Below are 25,713 nucleotides of genomic sequence, written 5' to 3' on the forward strand. Positions count from 1 at the left end.
AGCTTCAAACAATTCAGGTAAGAAGTCTCTATTTGTTGATGCTTCATATGAACGAAATAAAAAATCATTCCAAAGGCATTAGCAGAAGCCTGATAGAGTAAGATTAATTACTCTAGGAGAAGTCAGTCGAGAGATACATAATCTCAAGACAGAGATTTCTGCAATAAAAGCTCAAGTTGCAGAAATACGAAAAGGAAAACAGATGGCAAAAGAGGAAGGTGATGATCAGCCATGGAATACTGCTTCATATAGTAGTAATCAAGAGGTACAAATTGTTGAAGGTATGAAGGATCCAAATTTTAGATTCAGAGATATACGGTTATTAACCATTTCATACCAACAGCATCATGTCCTGATAAATATCTGCATAAAGGGACAAATGTTTGAAATGATTGCTCTTATTGATTCAAGAGCAGATATTAACATCCTGAATATGAAAAATATCCCAGCAAAATATTGGGTGACTGTAGAAAGAGAAGTGGTAGGATTGGGCAATAAAAAGCTCCGATATGAAGTACCCAAGGCATCTGTTTGTTTTGATAGCCACTGTGTTTATTTGAAATTTACAGTAGTTGACATTCCAGTAGACTGCATACTTGGTAATGTCTTTCTTGCAACAGTGGAACCTCATGGGTCACTCAGACTCAAAGGAGGCAAAGCTGGATATTTTATATCTGTCCCCACTTCAAAAGGGACAAGAAAGAAAATTGAACTTCCATATATCTCCAATCCTAGAATTTCTACAATGGTACACACTATACAAGATCTAGATAAAGCTGAAGCCAAACTGACAGATATAAAAGATCTGAAATCAACTCTGAGAGTAGAAGAACATCTTAAATCACTCTAGGTAAAAAATAGAATTGGATAACTGAAGAAACAATTAGAAGAAGAATGTTGCTCACAAGAACCGAATGCCTTTTGGCACAAGAAGCAGCACACAGTCGAACTCCCTTACAAGGAAGGATTTGCTGGTAAACCTTGTAAGAGCAGAGCTATTCCGATGAGCCAAGAATACAGAAATCTTTGCGAGAGAGAAATTCAGCAGCTCCTCAGCAGAGGATTGATCAGAGAATCCAACAATCCTTGGAACTGTTATGGGTTCTATGTAAATAAGAGAGCTGAACAAATCAAAGGCATTCCGAGATTGGTTATTAATTACAAGCCTCTAAATTCAGTCCTAGCTGATGACACCTATCCAATTCCACACAAAGGAGATTTGATCAGGAGGATAGCTGGTGCCAAGATTTTTTCCAAGTTTGACCTAAAAGCAGGTTTTTGGCAAGTGGCCATTGTTGAAAAAGATAAGTTCAAAACTATCTTCAGCATACCAGCAAGACATTATGAATGGAATGTCACGCCTTTTGGGCTCAAGAACGCGCCATCAAAATTTCAAGAGGTAATGGACATCATTTTCAAGCCATATTTTGACTGGCTAATTGTATATATTGATGATGTATTAATTTTCTCCAAAACCATTCATGATCATTTTAAGCATGTAAATATATTTAAGAATTTAGTTAAGAACAATGGTCTGGTGCTTAGCAAAAGGAAGATAGAGGTTTTCAGACCACTATCAAATTTTTTGGTCATACAATCTGCAACGGGCAGATATCTCTGCAAAACATTCTTTAGAGTTTGCAGACAAGTTTCCAGATGTCATAACAAATAAGAACCAACTATAAAGGTTCTTAGGCTGCCTCAACTATGTCAGCAATTTTTACCAGGACTGTGCCAGTGACAGAAGGATATTGAACAAAAGGCTAAAGAAGAATCCTCCAGAATGGACAGAAGTCCATAAAAGAGTAGTCCAGAACATCAAAGCAAAGAAGGTCTTAACAAAAGACATCAAAAAGGCTGGAGAAGCCAAGTTTTCCAGATGGCAAGCTCTTTTTGCAAACTTTGATTTTCAGGTAGAGCACATTAAAGGAAAAGACAACAATCTCCCTAATTTTTTAAGTAGAGAATACATTGAACCAAGAGATCATGTCATGATGATCATCACCAAATGGGACCAACACCAGAAACAAGAAATCTTAAGGACTATCCCGGACAACCAAGATTGGGAAACCTATAAGAGAAACTGGAGACCCACTTGGCAGCTACGAAACACAAAGGTCCTGGATGCCAAGTTGCAGCCTCATACTGATATCCAACACTTTGTCCTAGAAAGAAAAGTGTACCCTAAAGGAGGCAAGTGGATTCATGATATGATATATGACGAAGAAAGGCAAGATGCTGACATTTCACAACAGGCATTGGAGCAAAATTTTCATGACATGGCCACTATTTGGTACCATGGTGGATCCAACACAGGAATATATGAAATATACATTTGCATCTATAGGACAAGAGATCTTTGGAACGAGCCAGGACACGTCAGAACTCAACTTGCTGCTAGATGGCCAAGAAATTATCCCAAGATCATTTTTCCCGATACAGTGTATGACTTTGCAAACTACAAGCAGCTCTAGTGGGACTTCCTGAATGTTGATGATAAGGTAGGAACCCACTACACCAAGTTAAAATTCAGCACCATTGGTCATTATTAAGGATATCAATAGTGTAAATGGTTTAGAGACTGGTGGATTGACTATGGTATAAGTAGAACCACAATGGACCTAGTGTGGCACGAAAAATATTACAAAACCCATTGTAAATTATGTAATCAGCAAAACCTTGCTGAATGCATTCATCCCATTTATAGAATTGTTAAAGAAATGATAGAGGGTGAATGGACAACCTACAAGTCATCTCCCTATAATAATTCCCTGGAAGAATATATGAGAAAACACATGGAATGGCTTGTATTAACCAAAGTCCAATACCAGATTGTATTAGGAAAACCAATGATTGTCCGCAGGATCTATACAAAAGCCTGGGACGAAATGTTGTATAAAAGAGATAGATTCCATGGATTAACAGTATTTTGACGGTTCTCATGGGCTTTCCATTAAAAGTATCCAGATTGTAAATACGAGTACCAATCACAAGGGCTTAATTGTGACGAGATTTTTCGTGGGCTTTGCTATAATAAAGCTTCCACTGTGTAAATAATCTTTCCCGTGGGCTTTCAGAAAAACATCTACTTTGTTTTGTCGATTTCATAATCTTCTCATGAGCTTTGTACTGAGAAGAATCTTTTCTGTAAGATTTACTTTTTCAGACAAGGATCTGTTGGACGGATGATGCCTTGGCATTACCCAAAAGCAATAATTCCATCCACCCGGATCGGAATCTTTGTGCAGACGTTGCCCTGGCAGCACCGAAAGGTAATGATTCTGTCTACCTTTAGGTCAGATCACGGATGATCCACAGTAATGCTTGTCCCCCCTCTCTTCCTATATAAGGAGGGTAAGGCTCATTGCTAAGGCATTCGCATTTGGAGTGAGTCTGAGTCTTTGTGTGTTTGAGTATAGTTAAGTGCCTCTCCTGCTCTGCATCTGCGGACAATATCTCTGATCTGCTTGCAACACGAGAAGAACTCAAGTCCTTAGGTGATTTTGGAGCCTGCACATCAGTGTGCTCGGCACTGGTGAGAACCTAAAGTGGCCGAATCATTTAGAGAGTCGTCCAGTCTGTATATAAGTTGAGTCGTATTCTGAGATAGAGCCTATCTATCGCCAGGTAGCCTTCGGTATTGCTTGTTCCTTGCGAACAGCACACAATCTGATAAATGCGAAGATAGTCAATCTCTGTAAAGAATCTCTCTGTAAAAATCTTTATCCATTCTGAAATAAAATGAGTATACCATTCTGCATCTAAATACTTTGCGCATATATAATGTCTGCTGTGGTAGTAGTTATCTTTGAAGCTTACATCCGAAGTTCGCAGGAAGTTCACAAAAGTTCGCCAAAGGAACGAAGGGACACCAAGGCCGTTGTTAGGCGAGGAAGCCATTGTTGAGGCCGTGAGAGCGTGAAAGTTCTAAGTAGGTTCACCACTGGTTCACCAGGAGTTAGTAATCAGAGATAATCAAAGAGACACAACAAGGCCAAGTCAATAGAAAAAGTGACAGCGCGCAGAGCGCGGGGCACTATAGCAGCAACACTGTAGCAACATTGTAGCAGCACTAAAGCACCATTGTAGCAAGCTTGTGACTAGAAGCCCCTGCTCCTGTAAAACACTGAATAATAGTCCTCCAAGCATCTATTTCAAATTTTCCCATGAGACGCATGAGCTTATATTCTATATACATCATATCAATCATTTGGCGTATTTGGCCAACACTCATGTTATCTATATTCCACTCTCTGTCGGAATCTGCAAAGAATGTGTGTGCTTCAAGAAGTTTTCCTTTTCCTTCTATGTTAGGTGTTGGATATCTAGTGAACCTATGTTCAAGAGGTTCATATATAGGAAAGATTTGTGTATCATGGTCTTTGTGTTCTTTCCTTTCATCTGATTCTTCATCCTTGAACAAGGATGCTATTGTGATTTTATTTGTAGCCTCAGTATCAGAACATGACCTGGCTACCTCCTTAGGAAATAATGCAGGAAACCTGTCCACAAATTTCACAAGATCCTAGATTCTTATGCTTCTTTTTATAAGAAAGGAGTTTAGAACTGGTTTCTCAGTTTTAGACAGATTCAACTTTTCAACTTTGTCTGTTAAACCAATTATAAGTTGTTTAGTTGTATCCAAATGATCAACTAACTTTTATTCGACTCCTTCTATTTTATTCAAAGAATCTCTTGCATAAGAACGAATCATACTAGATTCAAACTGTACATTGTTCAAACATTTATTTACATCATTAATTGATTCTTGGACAGTATCAATTTGTTCCTTTACTTCTGTTGATTTTTCAACATTCATCTCTAAGCCTTTTACTACAACATTTGTCCAGTTCAGCTGTTCACTGGCTTTCTATATCCGACCATCAATGCCTAAAGCATTGTCATCTTTCTGGACCAAAGGAATAGCTTTGGCTGCATTTTGATTTTCTCCTATGAAAATTCCTTTGTAAGGAGGAAAGGTCGTAGGGGTTTCAGCTTTAGACCCGTCTAATGCAGTATAAGCATGCTTGCTTGCTAAGGTACTGATTGAACCAGTGAAGACATTTAATGGGGCAATATTATCTTTCCATGAATAGAAAGATATCCAGGTGTTATTCATCTCCGTATAGTGTTTCCAATCTTCAGCAAACTGTTTTTTCTCTATGGGTTTATATTCCTGGTCAAACTCATATGCTTGAGGATTAGTGTATAGATCCCAATTTAACATGGCTTTCATCCACGGGGCACTAATCTCGGATTTCAAGCATCCATCCATAAGAGAGAGAAATTTATGTATTTCCATTACTGCAGGCTTTCTACAGTCAGAAAGAACAAGGAAAAATATGCAATCTGGAATCAGGCCATGGGCCTGCTCAAGGTATCCCAACCCATATCTGAGCTTGGCTGGTCTCACTGAACAAACCATTTCAGTCATTCTTGGATGTTCTCCTTCTATGGTAACAATTTCATGCATCATGAGCACATGATCAGCATCCAGTTCATGAGGGAAAGGGATGTCTGAGCATTTTGGATTTGCGCATGAATTTACAGATGTGGAAGGTGGAGCTATACTAGTCCTGGGATTATGGTTTGTATGGATTTCAGATTCTACCAGAGTAAGTAGATTTACATGTTCTTGGAAATCTGGACATTTGACTTCTAAAGAACAATAATTTACAAGCTGGGTTAATTCATACAAAGAATTATGTCTACAAGAAGATGAAGTAGAACAAGTTGTATCAATGGTAGAGCTTCTCTGTAATACTTGGATTGTTTACAAGCTAACTCTATACCTCGTCTATCAATGGTAGAGCTTCTGGGGAATTATATAACTGCAGAAGTCATATTTTCTAAAATATCAGCAGAGGCAATGTTCTTCAAAATGAGAGGCTTAGGATTATTTACAACCCAGTGTTCTGGAAACGTCAAGTCTTCCCATTGGATGGTTTGATGCTTAATTTTTTGGTTCTTTGCATCAGTGAGGACAAATATACTTGACTTTGAGTCTCAGCTGGGTGTATGGCGGATGGCTGGCCAAAGGGTATTGGTGTGATGAAAACAGCCTTTGGTCTGGATGGAAATATTATTTCTCTTCTTTTTCATATCGAAACCTGTAGTTTGGATTTGGAGTTGGAGGATTTGGTCTATGGTTTCGTCTGGGCCATCTGAAACAGGAGCAACAATCCTGCCTATTAAGGAATCTGTACACTTATTGTGCGTCATATCTTTGATAGTAGCTAGCACAAAAGTATTTAGGCCTTTATGAGTTAAGGCATTGATTCCTACTCAGATACATCCTAAGTGCAAATAATTTGTCTTCAATTTCTTTGCCTCTGCCTGTAATTCTTTGGGTTTCAACAGAGATATAGTCTTTATATTATCTGAATTCTCCTGAATTTGACTTACAGACTCTTTAATGCTTATTCTAGTAGCGGCTATTAAATGAAAAGCTAAAAGGTCACTATACACTTCTGAGGGAGCTATTGCAGGTAGTTCCCATCGGGCTGAAGGCTGGGGTTCTTCATATGAAAGTTCAGCAGAATTTAATACTCTACTAGAACTAGTAGCAAACATATCCCGTAAAGGGTTCTCTTCAGCCTGAGAATCTCTTTCTTCTAATTCTCGGAAAGAAATTGATTTCTGGAAAGGCTCCATTCTTTTATGAGTATAAATATTTGAATACCGACCTTAAGAACCAGACGTTACTGGCTCTGATACCAATTTTCAGGAGGGGCTTCTGGTCACAAGCTTGCTACAATGGTGCTTCAGTGCTACTACAGTGCTGTTGCTGCAGTGCTGCTGCTACAGTGCCATGCGCTCCACGCGCTATGCTACTGTCACTTTTTCTGCTGACTTGGCCTTGTTGTGTCTCTTCAATTATCTCTAATTAATGATTCCTGGTGAACCAGTGGTGAACCTACTCAGAACTTTCACACTCTCACGGCCTCAACAACGGCTTCCTTGCCTAACAACGACTTTGGCATCCCTTCGTTCCTTTGGTGAGCTTCCTGCAAACTTCCTGCGAACTTCGGATGTAAGCTTCAGAGATAACTACTACCACATCAGACATTATATATGCGCAAAGTATTCAGATGCAGAATGGTATACTCATTTTATTTCAGAATGGATAAAACTCTTTACAGAGAGATTCTTTACAGAGATTGACTATCTTCGCATTTATCGGACTATATGTTGTTTGCAAGGAACAAGCAATACCGAAGGCTACCTGGCGATAGATAGGCTCTGCCTCAAAATATGACTCAACTCATATACAGATTGGACGACTCTCTAAATGATTCGGCCACTTTAGGTTCTCACCAGTGTCGAGCACACTGATGCGCAGGCTCCCAAATCACCTAAGGAATTGAGTTCTTATCGTGTTGCAAGCAGATCAGACAGATTTTCCACAGATGTAGAGCAGGAGAGGCACTCAACTAGACTCAAACACACAAAGACTCAGACTCACTCCAAATGCGAATGCCTTAGCAATGAGAATTACCCTCCTTATATAGGAAGAGAGGGGGGACAATCATTACTGTGGATCATCCGTGATCTGACCTAAAGGTAGATAGAATCATTACCTTTTGATGCTACCAGGGAAACGTCCGCACAAAGATTTTGATCCGGGTGGATGGAATTATTGCTTTCGGGTAATGTCAGGGCGTCATCCATCCAGTAGATCCTTGTCTGAAAAAGTAAATCTTACTGAAAATATTCTTCTTAGTACAAAGCTCATGAGAAGATTATGAAATCAACAAAACAAAGTGGATGCTTTTCTGAAAGCCCACGAGAAAGATTATTTACATAGTGGAAGCTTTATTACAACAAAGCCCACGAAAAATCTAGTCACCATTAAGCCCTTGTGACTGGTACTCCTATTTACAATATGGATACTTTTAATGGAAAGCCCATGAGAACCGTCAAAATACTATTAATCGAGGGCATCTATCTCTTTGATACAACATTTCGTCCCAGACTTTTGTATAGATCCTGCGGACAATCGTTGGTTTTCCTAATACAATCTAATATTGGACTTTGGTTAATACAAGCCATTCCATGTGTTCTCTCATATATTCTTCCAAGGAATTATTATAGGGAGATGACTTGTAGGTTGTCCATTCACCCTCTATCATTTCTTTAACAGTTCTATAAATGGGATGAATGCATTCTGCAAGGTTTTTCTAATTACATAATTTACAATGGATTTTGTAATATTTTTCATGCCATACTAGGTCCATTGTAGTTTTGCTTATACCATAATCAGTCCACCAGTCTTTGAACTCAAGAAGTCCCACCAGATCTGCTTGTAGTCTGCAAAGTCATACACTGTATCGGGAAAAATGATCTTAGGATCATTTCTTGGCCATCTAGCAGCAGGTTGAGTTCTGACGTGTCCTAGCTCGTTCCAAAGATCTCTTGTCCTATAGATGCAAACGTATCTTTCATATATTCCTGTGCTAGATCCACCATGGTACCAAATAGTGGCAATGTCGTGAAAATTTTGCTCCAATGCCCGTTGTGCAATGTTAGCATCTCTCCTTGCTTTGTCATATATCATATCATGAATCCACTTGCCTCCTTTAGGGTACACTTTTCTTTCTGGGACAAAGTGTTGGATATCAGTATGAGGCTGCAAGTTGGCATCCAAGACCTTTATGTTTCTCAGCTGCCAAGTGGGTCTCTAGTTTCTCTTATAGGTCTCCCAATCTTGGTCGCCTGAGATAGTCCTTAAGATTTCTTGTTTCTGGTGCTGGTCCCATTCAGTGATGATCATCATGACATGATCTCTTGGTTCAATGTATTCTCTTCTTAAAAAATCAGGGAGATTGTTGTCTTTTCCTTTAATGTGCTCTACCTGAAAATCAAAGTTTGCAAAAAGAGCTTGCCATCTGGCAAACTTGGCTTCTCCGGCCTTTTTGATGTCTTTTGTTAAGACCTTTTGCAAAGCAGATGCATCAGTTCTTAATAAAAAAGGTTTATTAATAAGATAAACTTCAAACTTACTGATGCAGTTCCATGCTGCCTTGACCTCCTTCTCTATTGTGAAGTAATTTAATTCGGCTGGATTCCATACTCTAGAAGCAAACTGAACAACTTATTCATTTTTTCCAATTTTTTGCTTCAAAACTCCACCCCAACCAATATTACTTGCATCTGATTCAACAATTTTATAGGCAAGATTATCAGCAACATATAGAATAGGCAATGATTTTACCTTTGCTTTGATGTTCTTGACTGCTCTTGTATGGACTTCTGTCCATTCTGGAGGATTCTTCTTTAGCCTTTTGTTCAATATCCTTCTGTCATTGGCACAGTCTTGGTAAAAATTGCTGACATAGTTGAGGAAGCGTAAGAACCTTTGCAATTGGTTCTTATCTGTTATGACATCTGGAAACTTGTCTGCAAACTCTAAAGCATGCTTCTGCAGAGATATCTGCCCGTTGCAGATTGTATGACCCAAAAATTTGATAGTGGTCTGAAAGACCTCTATCTTCTTTTTGCTAAGCACCAGACCATTGTGCTTAACTAAATTCTTAAATATATTTACATGCTTAAAATGATCATGAATGGTTTTGGAAAAAATTAATACATCATCAATATATACAATTAGCCAGTCAAAATATGGCTTGAAAACACTGTCCATTACCTTTTGAAATTTTGATGGCGCGTTCTTGAGCCCAAAAGGCATGACTTTCCACTCTTAATTTCCTGCTGGTATGCTGAAGGCAGTTTTGAACTTATCTTTTTCAGCAATGGCCACTTGCCAAAAACTTGCTTTTAGGTCAAACTTGGAAAAAAGCTTGGTGCCAGTTATCCTCCTAATCAAATCTCCTTTGTGTGGAATTGGATAGGTGTTATCAGCTAGGACTGAATTTAGAGGCTTGTAATTAATAACCAATCTCGGAATGTCTCTGATTTGTTTAGCTCTCTTATTTACATAGAACCCATAACAGTTCCAAGGACTGTCGAATTCTCTGATCAATCCTCTACTGAGGAGCTGCTGAATTTCTCTCTCACAGAGATTTCTGTATTCTTGGGTCATCGAAATAGCTCTAATCTTACAAGGTTTACCAACAAATCCTTCCTTGTAAGGGAGTTCGACTGTGTGCCGCTTCCTGTGCCAAAAAGCATTTGGTTCTTCTGAGCAGCATTCTTCTTCTAATTGTTTCTTCAATTCTCCAATTCTGTTTTTGACCTGGAGTGATTTAAGTTGTTCTTCTACTCTCAGAGTTGATTTCAGATCTTTTAGATCTGTCAGTCTAGCTTCGGCTTTATCCAGATCTTGTACAGTGTGTACCATTGTAGAAATTCTAGGATTCGAGATATATGGAAGTTCAATTTTCTTTCTTGTCCCTTTTGAAGTGGGGATTGATATAAAGTATCCAACTTTGCCTCCTTTGAGTCTGAATGACCCATGAGGTTCTACTGTTGCAAGAAAGACATTACCAAGTATGAAGTCTACTGGAATGTCAACTACTGCAAATTTCAAATAAACACAGTGGCTATCAAAACAAACAGATGCCTTGGGTACTTCATATCAGAGCTTTTTATTGCCCAATCCTACCACTTCTCTTTCTGCAGTCACCCAATATTTTGCTGGGATATTTTTCATATTCAGGATGTTAATATCTGCTCCTGAATCAATAAGAGCAATCATTTCAAACATTTGTCCCTTTATGCAGATATTTATCAAGACATGATGTTGTTGGTATGAAATGGTTAATAACCGCATATCTCTGAATCCAAAATTTGGATCCTTCATACCTTCAACAATTTGTACCTCTTGATTACTGTTGTATGAAGCAGTATTCCATGGCTGATCATCACCTTCTTCTTTTGCCATCTATTTTCCTTTCTGTATTTCTGCAACTTGAGCTTTTATTGCAGAAATTTTTGTCTTGAGATTATGTATCTCTTGACTGACTTCTCCTAGAGTAAGTGATCTTACTCTCAGGCTTCTGCTGATGCCTTTGGAATGATTTTGTATTTTGTTCATATGAAGCATAAACAAATAGAGACTTCTTACCTGAACTGTTTGAAGCTTTTGCTTTGAACTGATCCATGAAGGCTTCAGTCATGCGATTTTTCATTCTCCATCCTCCATAGCTCGAATTTGGGATAGAATATTTAATTATTATTCTTCTGTAGTGGCCATGAGGAATTTCTCTTTCTGGGGCTTAGGTTTTTCCCCTTCTTCATTACTACACTCACTGAAATATTCAGAATCAGAATTATATTGTATTTGACAAGCACACTCTTCAAAGTCAGAACATGAACAATTTAAAGAACCAAAATCTGAATATTTTTCCATATAAGCATTAAGTTCTTCTACAGAGGAAGAACTGAAAGAATCATAGGAAGATTCTTCTATTTGATGCTGCTGAGCTATGTCTCTAATTGTGACATTTGGGCAGCGCTCTGTAGTATGTGCATGAGAGCCACATTTCATGCACACTATTGGTCTTCTTCCTTCTTGCTTTACTTGCTTGTTTCTTTGGGCAAAGGCTTGGGATTTCTTGCCTTTGTTTAGCTTTGACTCTTTGCCTTCTGGACATCTGGAGGAAGTGTGTCTAGTTTTTCCACATAACCAGCAAATAATTTTATTCCATTTTTCCTGCTTAGTAGTGTGCAGGTGAATATCAAAGGGATTATAGTAGTGTGTTCTGGGGACATACTTATAATACCCTCTCTTTGTTCTGGAGGCTTTGCCTTGCCTCAACTTTGAAAATCTATTTTTAGTCTTTGGATGATTTCTTCGGTTTTTATAGAAAGTTTCATTAAACTCTCTTTTGGCTCTTTTCTTAGCCTTCTTTCGTTTTACCAGAGGATCATCCAATGTTAATCCATACTTGTTGCATATGGATTTTCTGTCAGGCAATCTGGAAATTTTTTCCAGACAATTATTTACCTTTGAGCTAGTACAAAGACTAACCAATGTCTTTGTAATGAGAGCATAAATCTCTCCCCATGTATATGACTCAGAAGGTAATTGACAGACTTCCTGCATTCTTATCTAATCAACAAATTTAGATGGCAGAGCTGCAAGATATACATGTTTCCATAACAGGTTCTTTGAGTCTTCGACTTCATATACCCTCTGCATCCAGTCCCTGTGGAAGTCATCATATTGAGACATTTTATGGCACTTTAAATTCATCAAAATAACTTCATTTTTATCAGCAATTTCTGTTTCACTTCCACACCAATGTTCTAGAATCATTGATGTTAGTGCTCCTATCATGTTACTAATAACTGAGCCATCAAGATTATGTATCAAATCTCCTTTCTCATCTTTAAACGCTTCTGCTTCCATTGTGTCTATAAACTTTGGAGATGATTCTGTCTCCCACCGTAAAAATGATTATATGGATACCATGGCCCAGTACCATTACATACGAACAAACAATTATATGGTATCAATACCATATGTACTTAAACTTATACATGTTTCATGACCGAGTACCATCACATAAAAATGATTATATCAATAGCGCGTGTAAGTAAACTAATACATGTTTCATGACCCACTACCGTTACGTAGTTACACAAATATAGAATGGAAACTTTAATGGGTTTACGAAGATACAAGAGAGTGGGAGAGATTGTTTGTTACGGAGTAAGAGGAGAGGAGATATTGGTATTAACAATGCCAGGAATAGAAACAGTAACCATCCTCCGCCTGTCTTCGCTTCTGTGAGCCTCGCACAGGCGGGGCAGGTAGATACCTGCTCAAATTATTTATAAATAAATCAATTATGGGCTAAGTACATATACACATCTAGTGAGTGATGAATATGAATACAATATAGTGATGACGATGATGGGTAAAAAGTTACCTTTCCCTGCAGCAAGAATGAAGTAGAGATCGATGATGTTGGAGTAGTTGTTGTAGCAGCGCGGAGAGCATAACTTCTCTGTAAACCCACCTTCCGCTAATGATTCTGCGGACATCCCCACTGTCATCCTCTCAACCCCACAAGCCTTCACGCATTCTTCTGTTTCTATCGATTCCTTCATGCTCTCTGCCATAACCTCCGATGCCTGCACACCATCCATTACCCAATCAATTCAGAGGAACAGAGTGAGTAGAAAATAGAAATGCATGCAGTACTTCACTTAGAATTTATAAATTTGAATGAGGTAACCTCACCTGACATTCATACTGTACATCGCCATCCCTCAAGACGCAGGACTTGTGAAGCACACAACGTGCTCCAGAGGACGACACAGAAAACGCGCAAATCTCCGCGGGCAGCTTCTCACATACAATCCCTGCACCTGATGTTGAATGAATTCAATAGTAAGGTACTCTATAAATTAAAAGATTGTTCACTCCATTAACACTTACTGTGATCTGCTGATCAGAAAAACGTTAACCAACGAAACCATTACAGAATCTGTACGAACAAGCCAACGTAAAATGAAATCAATTGTATGTACCGTAAACAGCTTGCAGACTTATAACTGAAATTAGGCCTGAGATCGTCAAAAGAAACCTCGCAACAGCCATTTCTGTATTGTTTTGGATCTCCGTGACCACTGATCTGTGTTCCCTGTTAGAGTGAGGATGTATGTATAGAAGGTGTGAAGTAAGGTGATCTAATTTACAGCAGAAAAAAGTATTGGAGAGACGTGATTAATGATTCTCCACTTGTCAATCCACGTTTAGATAAGGTAACCAATGGAGAGCAAACAACCAACCAAATGTTGACATTTTCAACAGACGATGCCTGGTGGAATCGCCCCCTGATTGGAATGGACCACATTGCTCAAACATAAAATTATTATCCGTCCAAATGAAAATAAATATTGAGTGGACATTGCTCAAAACAGCTCTGGCTATATCTGTATCTAGATTGTTGATTGGTCACAGTTAATTATTTGATAGTGTTCACGGCTGTTCAAAATCACAAAATGACATACATTTATTATCCATTCGAATAAAAATAAGAACTAAAACAAAAATTCCATTCAAATTTGAAATAAAGTTTTTTACAGTATTTTTAAAAAGAGTTTAATATTATAATTTTCCTTAATTATTAATGATAAAAATAAGAATGTTACCCTTTTCATTACATGAAATTACAATAAAGTACGAGTTTAACTTAATCTATATCGCAGTCATTCTTATCTATATATATGAAAAAGTTTATATTTGATTTTTAAGCGTATTTTTATCTTATAAATTTTGATTAAATTATGCGTAAATTGTAATTTAAATATAGTGAAGTATATATGAAAAGATCTGCCATATATGTGAGAATAGGAATATCCAGAATGAAAACCACTTCTTCTTAGAATGCTCTGCGTATAACCACATTAGATCTCAGTTCCACAATTTTTGTTACAACACTGACCTTCCTAGGCTCTTACAATGTCAAAATTATAGTGAACTCGGGAGGCTTCTCTCCAAGCTTTTTGAGCATAAGAATAAAATCTTAAATCAAAATAAATAGTTTGTTTCTTTAGGTCCGATATACTATTGTTTGGTTTCAGCCAACATTAATTATCATCATCATTATTAATTAAATAAAAAAAATTAATTTAATTATAAATTATAAATTACTTTTTATTTTTCTAAACAGACGTATCAAAATAATTATTCATTATTAAAAAAACCAACAACATGGCGATATAACGTGATCAACGTGATCAATATTGACATTGAGCTTTTCAATATTACAATTATGATAAGTTAAGTTGAATGTACAAATATTAACGTGATCAATATTGACATTGAGCTTTTCAATATTACAATTATGATAAGTTAAGTTGAATGTACAAATATTAACATTGAGCTTTTCAAAATTTCAATTATAATAAGTTAAGTTGAATGTATAAAGAAAGCTTAAGCAAATTGTTAGATTATTGGTATTGTTGTTTTGTTTGTAAATATCAAATCAATGTTAATTAATAGGTTTTTTTTTTATAGAAATTAGTATAGATTTATTTTAAATATGGATTTAATTTTTTCAAATGTAAATTTAATTTTTTTTATGAATCAATATTATTTAAATGTTTTGTATAATTATTTAATTTTTTTAATTTTTAGAATTTTTAAAATTTTTACTTTGGTGGATATAAGAAAAATTTCAACTTTGATGACATCATACTGGGTTGTAGAATGAGCCTCTCCACTCAATAATATTTCATTATAATGTTCTTTTTGTTGAAAAATGGCAACAACAAATTGCTAAAAATAAAAGTGCTAAAGATAGCAGTTTGGGCTTCAGTGGGCAACAGGGAATGAAAAATGGAAGTGCTAAAAATAGAAGTTCTATTTTTAACAGTTCAAGTTGGATTCCTATTTTTAGACCGTCCCTGGTATAAAATAGAAAGTAAAATTCAAATTTGGTCTTACCCGCAGTTTGAATATTAATTAATTAATTCTCCATGAGTTAATTAGTTAAGAAAAATCAAACTTGAAGTCTTTATGAAAACATGCAATAATTTCTCCACTGGTTGGGAAATGTGTCCTTGATTTGCTCCAATGATTGAGGAATTAAAGATGAGTTATATATTGAGAGGATCAGTTGACCTAGTTTAACTTAGTCAAGTCCAGTTAGATTAATTTAACAAGTTGTTAAATTAATGAGATATAGTTTGTTGATGTTTGCATGCATGTGACAACTATTATTTTCAGAGAACGGTGTATTCACTCATAGATAACTTATGCATGTCAGTTTTGATAGAGACCCAATTGAGATCAGAGAAGGGACAGTGTACTATCAGTTGGATGAATATTTTTCTTATAAAGGAAGCTCATCCATGATGAAGATTTATCTCCTTCAAGTTTGTGCAGTTAGATCAGAGGTTAGTGAGTGTGTGAAGAGGCCAATTCACACAGGTGCTAGCACTGGACCCCAAGGAAACTGCGCAAGGAAATGAGAGGCTTGGAGGGCAAAGGAGAAGGTTTGTGAGAAGCCTTTCACTGTCTATGAGTAGCAGAGGGATTGTACTGAGAGCTGGATAACTTCTGAGCTAAGGCTTTGTGTGATCAGGACTATATTTCCACTTGTATGATAATACAAAGATGGGGTTTTAGGCAAGTGCTTTCCCCGGGTAAATTCTTCTATGTTATGTGTGATTGATTCCTTCTTATCAGTTATATGTGTTCTTATTGATGTTGCTCATGGTTGATTAAGCTTCTGCTAAATTGTTTGTAGAAGTAGATCAAGTGTTTTTCTTTAGTATATTGCATTACTAAGTTGATCTACAGGTGGGAAATTTCTACATTGTATCAGAGCTAGCTGATTTGTAGAAAAAATTCTACATGGTATCAAAGCTAGCTGATTTGTAGGAAAAAATCTACAAAATTCTACACTCTCATATTTGAAACTTCCAATGTAAACTATAATAAATATTTTGAATTTTTCAAATTATTAACCATATAACTAAAGGAAAATTTGATACTTAGTTGTTATAATATATTTTGTTTTTTTATAAATGTATTAAATAATGCTACATTAAATAAAATTAGATTTTGAGGATCATTTTGAAATGGTGGATTATTTTCTATTTACATAAACCATAAATAAATATTTCATAAATATAAATGAATTACCCAAATTTATTTAAAGACCAATAAAGGTTTATTTTAATGACAGATCTACCAAGTATTTAGAGTGCTCAAATGAGGTGACTATTTTTTTTAAAGTGGAATGTATATATACATACGTGGATGCCTACCATGTGAAAATTTCATTATTTAAATTGTATTTTTGAATCACTAAATAGATACAATGCTCTAAATATCTATAGCCACTTGGATTGTATAGATTACACAATTTTTACTAGATTTTAGACAAAATTAATTGCAAATATACCTAGAAAGAGATCAAAACATAAAAGAGTGAGAGTACTTGAAATGTTTGTGTTAGGGTCCTATAAATATAGTGATCAATGTTTGATCATATAGTTATTTATCCTAGTAGGATGTTGTAAATTATTTTTTCATTTTAAGTTGGTTTAGCTTTTGAAAAGATAAGAAAATAAAAAATAAGAAAATAGAAAAAGAAATAAGAAAAATAGAAAAAGAAAGAAATTATGAAAATACAAAAAGAAAGAAAAATATAGAAAAATAAAGGAGAATAAAAGAAAATGTATAAAAAATTAATAAAAATAAAATCCCCAAAGGAGGCGCGCTAATTAAAATGTTGCCTTAATTTGTTTTGATTATGTTTAAGATTGATTAATTATCACTGGAATTTTTTTAAAGTTTGAAATAAGAGTCGATGTGATGTTTTGCCCCTTTCGAATAAAGCGTTGGCACCTTTTGGAAGGCAGAGATCGTCCCCGCTCAGATGACCAATGGGGGACGATGCCCCCCCCCCCCCCCCCGGCCTGAGTTTGTGGGACTTAACGACAGGGGTCTGCAAAATGGTTTATTAAAAACCATCAAAAGCTACTTGGAAACCCCGCAACAATTTCGGAGGCCTCCCCCCTTTTACGACTTACTGCCTGTCCACCCCCCTCTCCCCTTCCCTCCCTCCCCACCTGAAAACCACCCTCTACTACCTCTCGCACCCACCTGCTCCCGCTCCGTCCACAACACACCACCTGTCATCCTCTCAACCGTCCACGTCACCCAACCATCCACATCACCCTATCGTTAGCCATTAAAGTCTCCCTCCAACAATCATATGGATGTTGGCCATTAAATTCTCTTACCAACGTATAATTCCATTAATGCCACGCTCCAAAATGGTAATATTTTTGTTAATCAACCCCCTTTATCGCTTTAAAATCCTGTATCACCTTGCATTATTTCCTTTCGCCATTTTTTTTATCCATGCAGGTTAAGACTCGAAGGTTTCCAAGTCCACCAACACTCTCTGCAGCAACATTTCCTCTCCTGTAACCGGTCAATTATAGCATGGTAATATTATTTTCCCGAGCCTCCATTATAGTTGAAGATGTCTTCTCATAAAGGAAAGGGAAAAATGGTTGTCGAGAGTCATGTTTTGCCTCTTGTTCATAACCTAGATGAATTCCCTTTGGTTGACACGCAGTACAAATTAGCAGAAACCCGGTGTCAGATTCACTTGTCTAAACTTCATAAATGGGAAAATAACATGTATTTAGACAATAATGATGGACTGAGTATCTGGGAGTCATTCTTGCCTCAGTATATTTTTTCCCATACTCATGCTTTCGAGGAATTCATTACATTGTGTCATCATAGGTATCTCCCTAGCCACCAAGTTGTAACAGCCCAAAATAATGAAATTCTATTCTCAATTACACTAGAAACCATCTGCATGTCTCTTCAGGTTAATCCTCAAGCTCCCTTACATCCATTTTCCACTGATTCACTCAGAGAAATATTACAAAAACTTACTTTTATCTCAACAAGCCCATATCTTTAAGTCTTTTCTGCCTAAGAATTATGAATTTCCCAGACATAATCCCCCATATTCTGCTTCTATTTTCCCTGAAATGTCAAGGAAGGTTATTTCTATGGTTACTTGCCTATTAGGCTATCCCACAAATCAATGGGTAGATGAAGTAGTGTTAGGATTTTTGTTAGTATTTTCAATTGGTTAAGATCCATTAGTTATTTTTAACTATAGTCAATACCTATAAAGTGTTATTCATGATCAATTCCTGAAGTTTAAAGCTGAAGGTGCATTCAAACACTAGTCAGTCCTCGTATATTTGATGTTGTTCTATTAAGTAGATAGGTTCAAGTTTTAGTTGCCGAAGATCGATGAACATGGAAGATCACTATCAGTTATTCAATGGACTTCCTTAGTCAGAAATAATTCAAAAGAATATCCATTTAGAAATTTTGTGGATCTGTCTTTGCATGTATCCTTGTGCCTTCTTAGCAGCGATATTATACCAAGGATTTCACCAGAAACCAAAAGAGTTTTACATATCACAGAACAAGCTAAGGTTGGAGACAGGTATCTTTACTATAATTATATAGAAATTCAAATTTATGGATGTGAACTCCCGCCTTACAGGTTATTAGTTTTTGTACCAATCAGAATTTTTTCCTTGGAGTATATCAAGCAAATGTTAAAGATGGATGACCTGCATTTTGTGTTAAGAAAGAAGAAAGCACAGTTTAAATTGAAGGCACATATTGGTCCTTACATTGTCAACACAAGAGAAACAATAAAGGAAGCATATGAGTTACTAAAGAAAATGAATTTCTAGCTAAGTTTTACATGGTCTTATGATCCATTAGGGATAATTTCAAAACTGAGAGTTGAGCAGAAGACCACACCATATGCACATACACCTAGACCAGAAATAGAGCAGTATGCCAATCAGTAGGAGTGGATAGAGAATACACTGCAAGCGGCTGAAGCGAAAATAGTCAGTCAAACATCTTTACAAAGTCATATTTCAAAGGAAAAAGAAGTTAAGAGATCAAAGGAAAGTATGTCTCGTATATATTCAGGGTCTCAAGATGTAGAATTTCATGTTTTTAATAGGAGAAAGAAATATCCAAAGAAAAATACTAAGACTGATACTAAAAGTGATACTCAGGTAATAGATATTCAAGAGTTATTGTCAGAAGAAAAGGGCTCACAAGAGCAAGCCACAGTTGTTTTGATAGGTCTTCCCACCACTTCATTCCCATATGGTCAGGAGACAATAGAGTCACATGTCTCTTATACATCTCAAATTGCAACACAACAAGACATTTTTTCGAGGAACAAGGAAATTAAGAAGAAGAATGAAGCATTGAAGGCTACTACATATACAAAATTTTGGAAGCAGACTTCTACTACTCAACGTAGGTTATTGTTTTCACTTGATACAAAGAAGGGACAGTTCCAATTAGAATTCTTGGAACCTACAGTTCCAGTCCTTAAATGTGCAGAAGAATACAAAGTCTCATTCTTTTCTTTTGATACCAAGAAAATTCATGCAATCAACAAGATTTATTTACACAAATAGGTCGGTGAAATGATCTACTCTATCTTAACAACTTCATCCATAGAAGCCTTCAAGATACAAGCCTCTCTAAACAACATGCATTCACAACATAAGACACCTTGGCCAAAGACACCATAACCAAAACTCTTGAGGATATGGTAATTAAACTAGGATATGATCCTAGTGACATTAAAGCAGTTGAGGAGATGATCAAAAATAAAAATGCAGATATTCAAGCTCTAAGAAAGCAACTCAAGCTCCAAACTACAAAGCATCAACAAACCAAAGAAATCACTCAGCTGAAGACAGAAAAGGAAAAAAATTTAGGTTAATAGTTGAATAGAATGTTCAAAGTCAAAATATGGAGATAGGCATTGAGGAACTTCCGAAAAAAAATGAAATTTTAGTAGCTACAGGTACACCAGCACAACAAATAACAAAAACAATTTCAATGGAAAGGGCAAAAACATCCACTACAGATTCTTCTGAAAAGTTAGTCAAAGCTTTGGGAGATTTATCATTGACTAACCAAGAAAATGAGAGATTGTTAACATCATTGAGAAAAATGGAGGAGAATAAAATCAAGGTGGATAATGCATATTTAGCAGAAGTGCAAAAAAATTTCAAGTTGCACCAACAAATTGCAAAGTATGAGAATCATTCTTTGACAACCCAGATGTTGGTAGAGGCCAAGGAAAGTATATGGCATAACATAAATGAAAATATTACAAAGTTGTGGTCATCATTTCATATTATTTTTTAGCAGGAGGAACTAGTACAGAATGTTAAAATAGCAGTTGAACAAACACAAGTTGAAATTGAACATAGACCAGTAGAAGCACACATAATTATCAAGATGTTGAACTTTAAGAATAAGGATGAGCTTGAAGAACTCCAAATTCAAGACATAATAGACACAGTCATGGAAGTAAAGAGAGTTATGACAAAGAAGAACCCCATGATACATCTATAAAATAAATGCAAATAGTTAAAACTGCAGGTGAAAAGATTTAATAGAAAGTTTAATTTAGTGCATGAGAGGTGAATTCGAACTTTGAAAGCCTCAAATGGAAAATTGATTCCATTAGAGAACTATCAAGCTCAGTTGTGCAACATAGTTTTATATACTTCCAAATTCACTAAAGTTAGAGGAATAATAACTGGAGAAGCTTTCCTAGAAGGCCTACAATATTGATCCAAGATCTTTTACTTACAAATGCATCGAAATTACATATAACAGAGCTAATTAACAATGGAACTTAAAAGCACATAAACAATGTGGAAATAACTAGAAGAACATGAAAACCATGACATATTGATTTGATTACAAAGTTCGTCCAATTTGGACTATGTCTCCGGGCTTTGCTAAATAGTGGGGATGCCTTAATTCATTAAGTGGCATAAAAGGAGATAAAAGTACAAGAAAAAAATTTTACAGTCCTTTTACCTCCAAGATGGAACATGGAAAAAGAATGGAGAGCCCAGATTCAGAAACAGATAGAACCACTGAACTCCTAGTGAAAAATCGTGCAAAAACACCTATCCAAATGCCTAATTTGGATAATCGGGCCTTCTCCAACTTCTTCTAACCTCCCTATTGCTCAAGACGAGGTCCTCGTCTACTACCAGGGTCAGGGTCTATTGCATCATCAATTCTGATTTAATCGAGTCATCCCCCCCCCCTTTCTAACACAAAAGTTCCCTTTAAATAAGCATGGTGATAGATCCTCAACTCTTGGGTAGTTTTGAACAAAAAACCATGTCAAGCAGGTGGGATTGTCTTTACGACCAAGGATCTCGGGCTTGTATGATATATGGTAACCACCATTACACATATGGAAAAACTCCTTTCAAATATGGCACAAAACTCCTTTAACTGCACGTTGTAACTAGTGGTTCTTTACTATCAACGTTTCCCACATCGGTGAACAGACCAACCCATGAATCAAACACCCTATGATAACCACAGACCTGGCGGTAGTAGTAATCATGATATGTAACATCTCACATCCAAGAAACCCATTGTAATCGCAAATAATGCTTAAACCATCAGGGTATTAAACAACCTTGCATTCTGCGATACACGAACCCATCGGGATTATAAATTACAATGTATAAGATATCGCATCCATCCATCCTATCACAAAATCGTAATTGAGACTTACAGTTGGGGCTGCTTTGTAAACACCACCCCTTTTTGCAATTACGACATGTGATAAATTGCATCGCAACTACACTTCTGCTGGGGTCGATTCATAACCACACCTCCACCTCCAATGTATGATATGCGATATCGCAATCACAAATCGGCAATGCCTAGTCTTTCAGACGTTCCTCTACATGATGTTCTATACCTCCCATGGTTGAGGAGAAACTTGTTGTATTTGGTCCACATCCACCAACAAGGACACTCCATTCATATATTTGATGGAAAGGCCGAGGTTAGAAAATCATCAGATCACTCACTTTTCATGACAGGGATAGAAGAAGAAAGAATTGTGAAGTTACAAGAAACCTCTCTCATTCAAAAAAAATCTCATATAATTCTCTCTATGATGAAGGTACATGTCCATCAAGTCTTTTATGGCATGCTAAATTTGGACACTTGAACAATGAAAACCTTCATTTGTTGAAGAAAATTGTTGTTACTGGTTTTCCTATAATTCATAGGACACATAAGCAATGTGATGTTTCTATTATAAGAAAGCACAACAAACAATAATTTCATGATTCTCATTCCGGAGCACATAGAAAACTTGAACTCATTGATTATGATTTCTATGGCCCAATGCATGCTCCTTCTACAAATGGAAATAAAGATATGAAAACATTTATTAATGGCTACACCAGAATATGTTGGGTTTATTTATCAAAGAACAAATTTGAAGTTTTTGAAACATTCAAGAACTTTCATGCATGGATTGAAAATGATGCACAATCTCATCTTGGATCCATTCATACTGATAATGGAAAATAATATACATCAAACAAATTCGAAAACTATCTTCACCAACATGGGATCAAACATCAAACAACCGTGCCTTATAATCCCCAACACAGGAGTAGCTAAAAGAATGAATAGGACAATCTTAAATATGGTATGTTCCATGATGCTTTTCAAGAATGTTAAACTGATGTTTTGGGGTGATGCAATTCTATGTGTTGTGTATATAAAAAGTGTCCATCTATTGCTATAAAAAACAAGACTCCCTATGAAATTTGGTATGGCCACCTTCTTTTGGTGAGGCATCTCACTGTTTTTGGTTCCACATGCTATGCCATGATACCTAAGGAATAGAGAAACAAACCTAGTGCAAGGTGTCACAAATGTATCTTCTTAGGGTACTCAAATATCTCCAAAGCATATTGTCTCTATGATGAAGTCAATAAGACGTTTATAATATCTAGAGATGTGATCTTTCTTCAATCTTCCAAGACTGACAATGTTGTTGAGTGACAACTTGATCGCTTTGATAGATTCAGACATGCAAAGTATTTTCAAGAATTTGATAATGAGATTCCATATCTTGAAGGGGGGATTCCTATATTGGATCAATCTGTGAAATATTCTTCTGAACCACTCTCTCCCCCCCATGAAGCCCAGACACTTATGACACTTTGAGTGATTTGATTGACAAAATTGGGAGATTAAATTTTGATTGACAAAATTGGAAATTCCACCAAAAGGATGTAAAAGCTTCTTTCTTGAATGGAGATCTGAAAGAGAATATTTTTATGTCCCAACCAAAAGGATTTTTTGTGAAGGGTCAGGGACATAAAGTATGCAAGATTTTAAAATCCTTGTATGGCCTCAAGAAAGAAATGTAAGCCTGGTACAAGAAGTTAACTGAGCATCTTTTGAAACTCAACTCCAAACATTATGATTTTGATGATGAAACTTTATTTGTCAAGAAAGTTGGAAAAACAATTGTATATCTTGTGGAGTATGTAGATGATATTCTGATGATAGGGAACAATGAGAATTGGATTTCATCCACAAAGAAGGAATTGAGGAAAGGTTTTGAAATGACATATTTAGGCCATGTTCACTACTATTCTCGTATTGAAGTATCTCAACATCATAAGTTTATATTCATCTCTCAAAAGAAGTACATTGGAGATTTGTTGAATAGGTTTGGCATGAATAAGTGTAATCCTTTGACTACTCCAATGGAACAAAAGTTAAATCTCAAAACCACTAAAGGAAAAGAATTTGAGGATGCAACAAAGTATAGAAAACTCGTAGGAAGTCTCAACTACGTAACTACTACCAAACCAAAAATTCCATTTGTTGTTGGAATCCTCTCCAAGTTTATGCACAAGCCTTGTGAGGGCCATCAGTCTGCTGCAAAAAAATGTTCTAAAGTACTTGAAGGAAACTCAAGGCTTTGGACTTAAGTATACACAGGTGGGCGACTTCAGCTTCATTGGATACTCTAATTTAGAATTTGATGGAGATAAAGAAACTGGGGTATCTACTTTAGGTCATTTTATGAGTCTTGGATCTAGAGTGGTCTTGTGGAGGTCCGCAAAGTCAGTTCCAACATATTCCACAATTGAGGCAGAATATGTGGCAACAACTGAAGCAATGAAGGAAATTGTGTAACTTAGGAAAATTATGGAAGATTTGCAGGAGAAACAAGTGCATTCAACTCCAATAAAGTTGGATAAGAACAAAAATTTCCATAATCGAATGAAGCACATCAATACAAAATACCATCTTATTCGACATCATGGTGAGGCCAAGACAATCCACTTATGTCATTGTTCCACAAATGAGTAGATTGCGGGCATCTTCACCAAAGCACTTGGAAGAGAAAAGTTTGAAAGGTTTAGAATGATGCTTGGACTGACGAACATCCCTTCATATTAAGGGGGGAATGTTGACACCTAATCCTAAAGGATTATTGTAAATATTGTGAGTTATGCATTCGAGCAAACCATGAGAACTTGGAATTGGAATAATGAGAGTCTCTCCACTTATGTATAAATTCATGATATATATATATATATATATATATATATATATATATATAGAGAGAGAGAGAGAGAGAGAGAGAGAGAGAGAGAGAAGTTAAGCATGTGTATATTTAAAAAATATGTAACATGATTTTTAATCATGGAGATTCATCCCCACTTTACATTACCATAGGGTAATATTATGGCTTATACTTGAAAAATCATAACTCATTTTTTGTTCACATGACATTTTCTTTAATTAATCAATATAATTAAAAAGGCAAAAAAGGCATAAATTTTTTAATGATAAACCTCAAAGATTGGATTATGTATATTGCTATAAACTTTATAAAATATTCCATAAAGAATAAATCTCTAGCATCCACTTTAAAAAATTACAATTAAATTTAAATTCTATTCCAAAAGAAATAAAGATATTACATAAATAATATATTTTAAATATAAAATAATATTCGAATATCAAATTATAAACAAAATACCTTAACCTGGATGGTGTATATTACTATAAACATTACAAAATATTCCATAGAGAATAAATATCTACCATCCACTTAAAAAAATATAATTAAATTAAAATTCTATTCCAAAAGAAATAAAGATATTACATAAATAATATTTTTTAAATATAAAATAATATTTGAATATTAAATTATAAACAAAATACCCTAACTTGGATTGTGTATATTACTATAAACATTATAAAATATTCTATAGAGAATAAATCTCTACCATCCACTTAAAAAAAAATACAATTAAATTAAAATTCTATTCCAAAAGAAATAAAGATATTACATAGATAATATTTTTTAAATATCAAATAATATTTGAATATCAAATTAT

At 35.8% G+C, this 25,713-nt stretch overlaps 1 protein-coding gene across 1 annotated transcript in view; it reads right to left on the reverse strand.

Annotated features, from left to right (window-relative positions):
• LOC149259096 (uncharacterized) overlaps nt 1–13,609 on the reverse strand; it is a 42,153-nt gene extending 28,544 nt beyond the window's left edge. Inside the window, exons 1-3 of the mRNA XM_089417374.1 lie at nt 13,441–13,609; nt 13,151–13,278; nt 12,837–13,041 (exon numbers count right to left, since the gene is read on the reverse strand). Of these exons, the coding sequence (XP_089273500.1) occupies nt 12,837–13,041; nt 13,151–13,278; nt 13,441–13,510 (403 nt within the window). The 5' untranslated portion in view covers nt 13,511–13,609. The remainder of the gene's footprint in view (nt 1–12,836; nt 13,042–13,150; nt 13,279–13,440) is intronic.
• Between the last annotated feature and the right edge of the window lie 12,104 nt (nt 13,610–25,713).

The sequence above is a fragment of the Pinus tabuliformis genome, chromosome 6 (assembly GCF_031772625.1).
Source record: "Pinus tabuliformis cultivar Carrire ecotype Pingquan chromosome 6, CPIR1, whole genome shotgun sequence".
Classification (NCBI taxonomy): Eukaryota; Viridiplantae; Streptophyta; class Pinopsida; order Pinales; family Pinaceae; genus Pinus; species Pinus tabuliformis.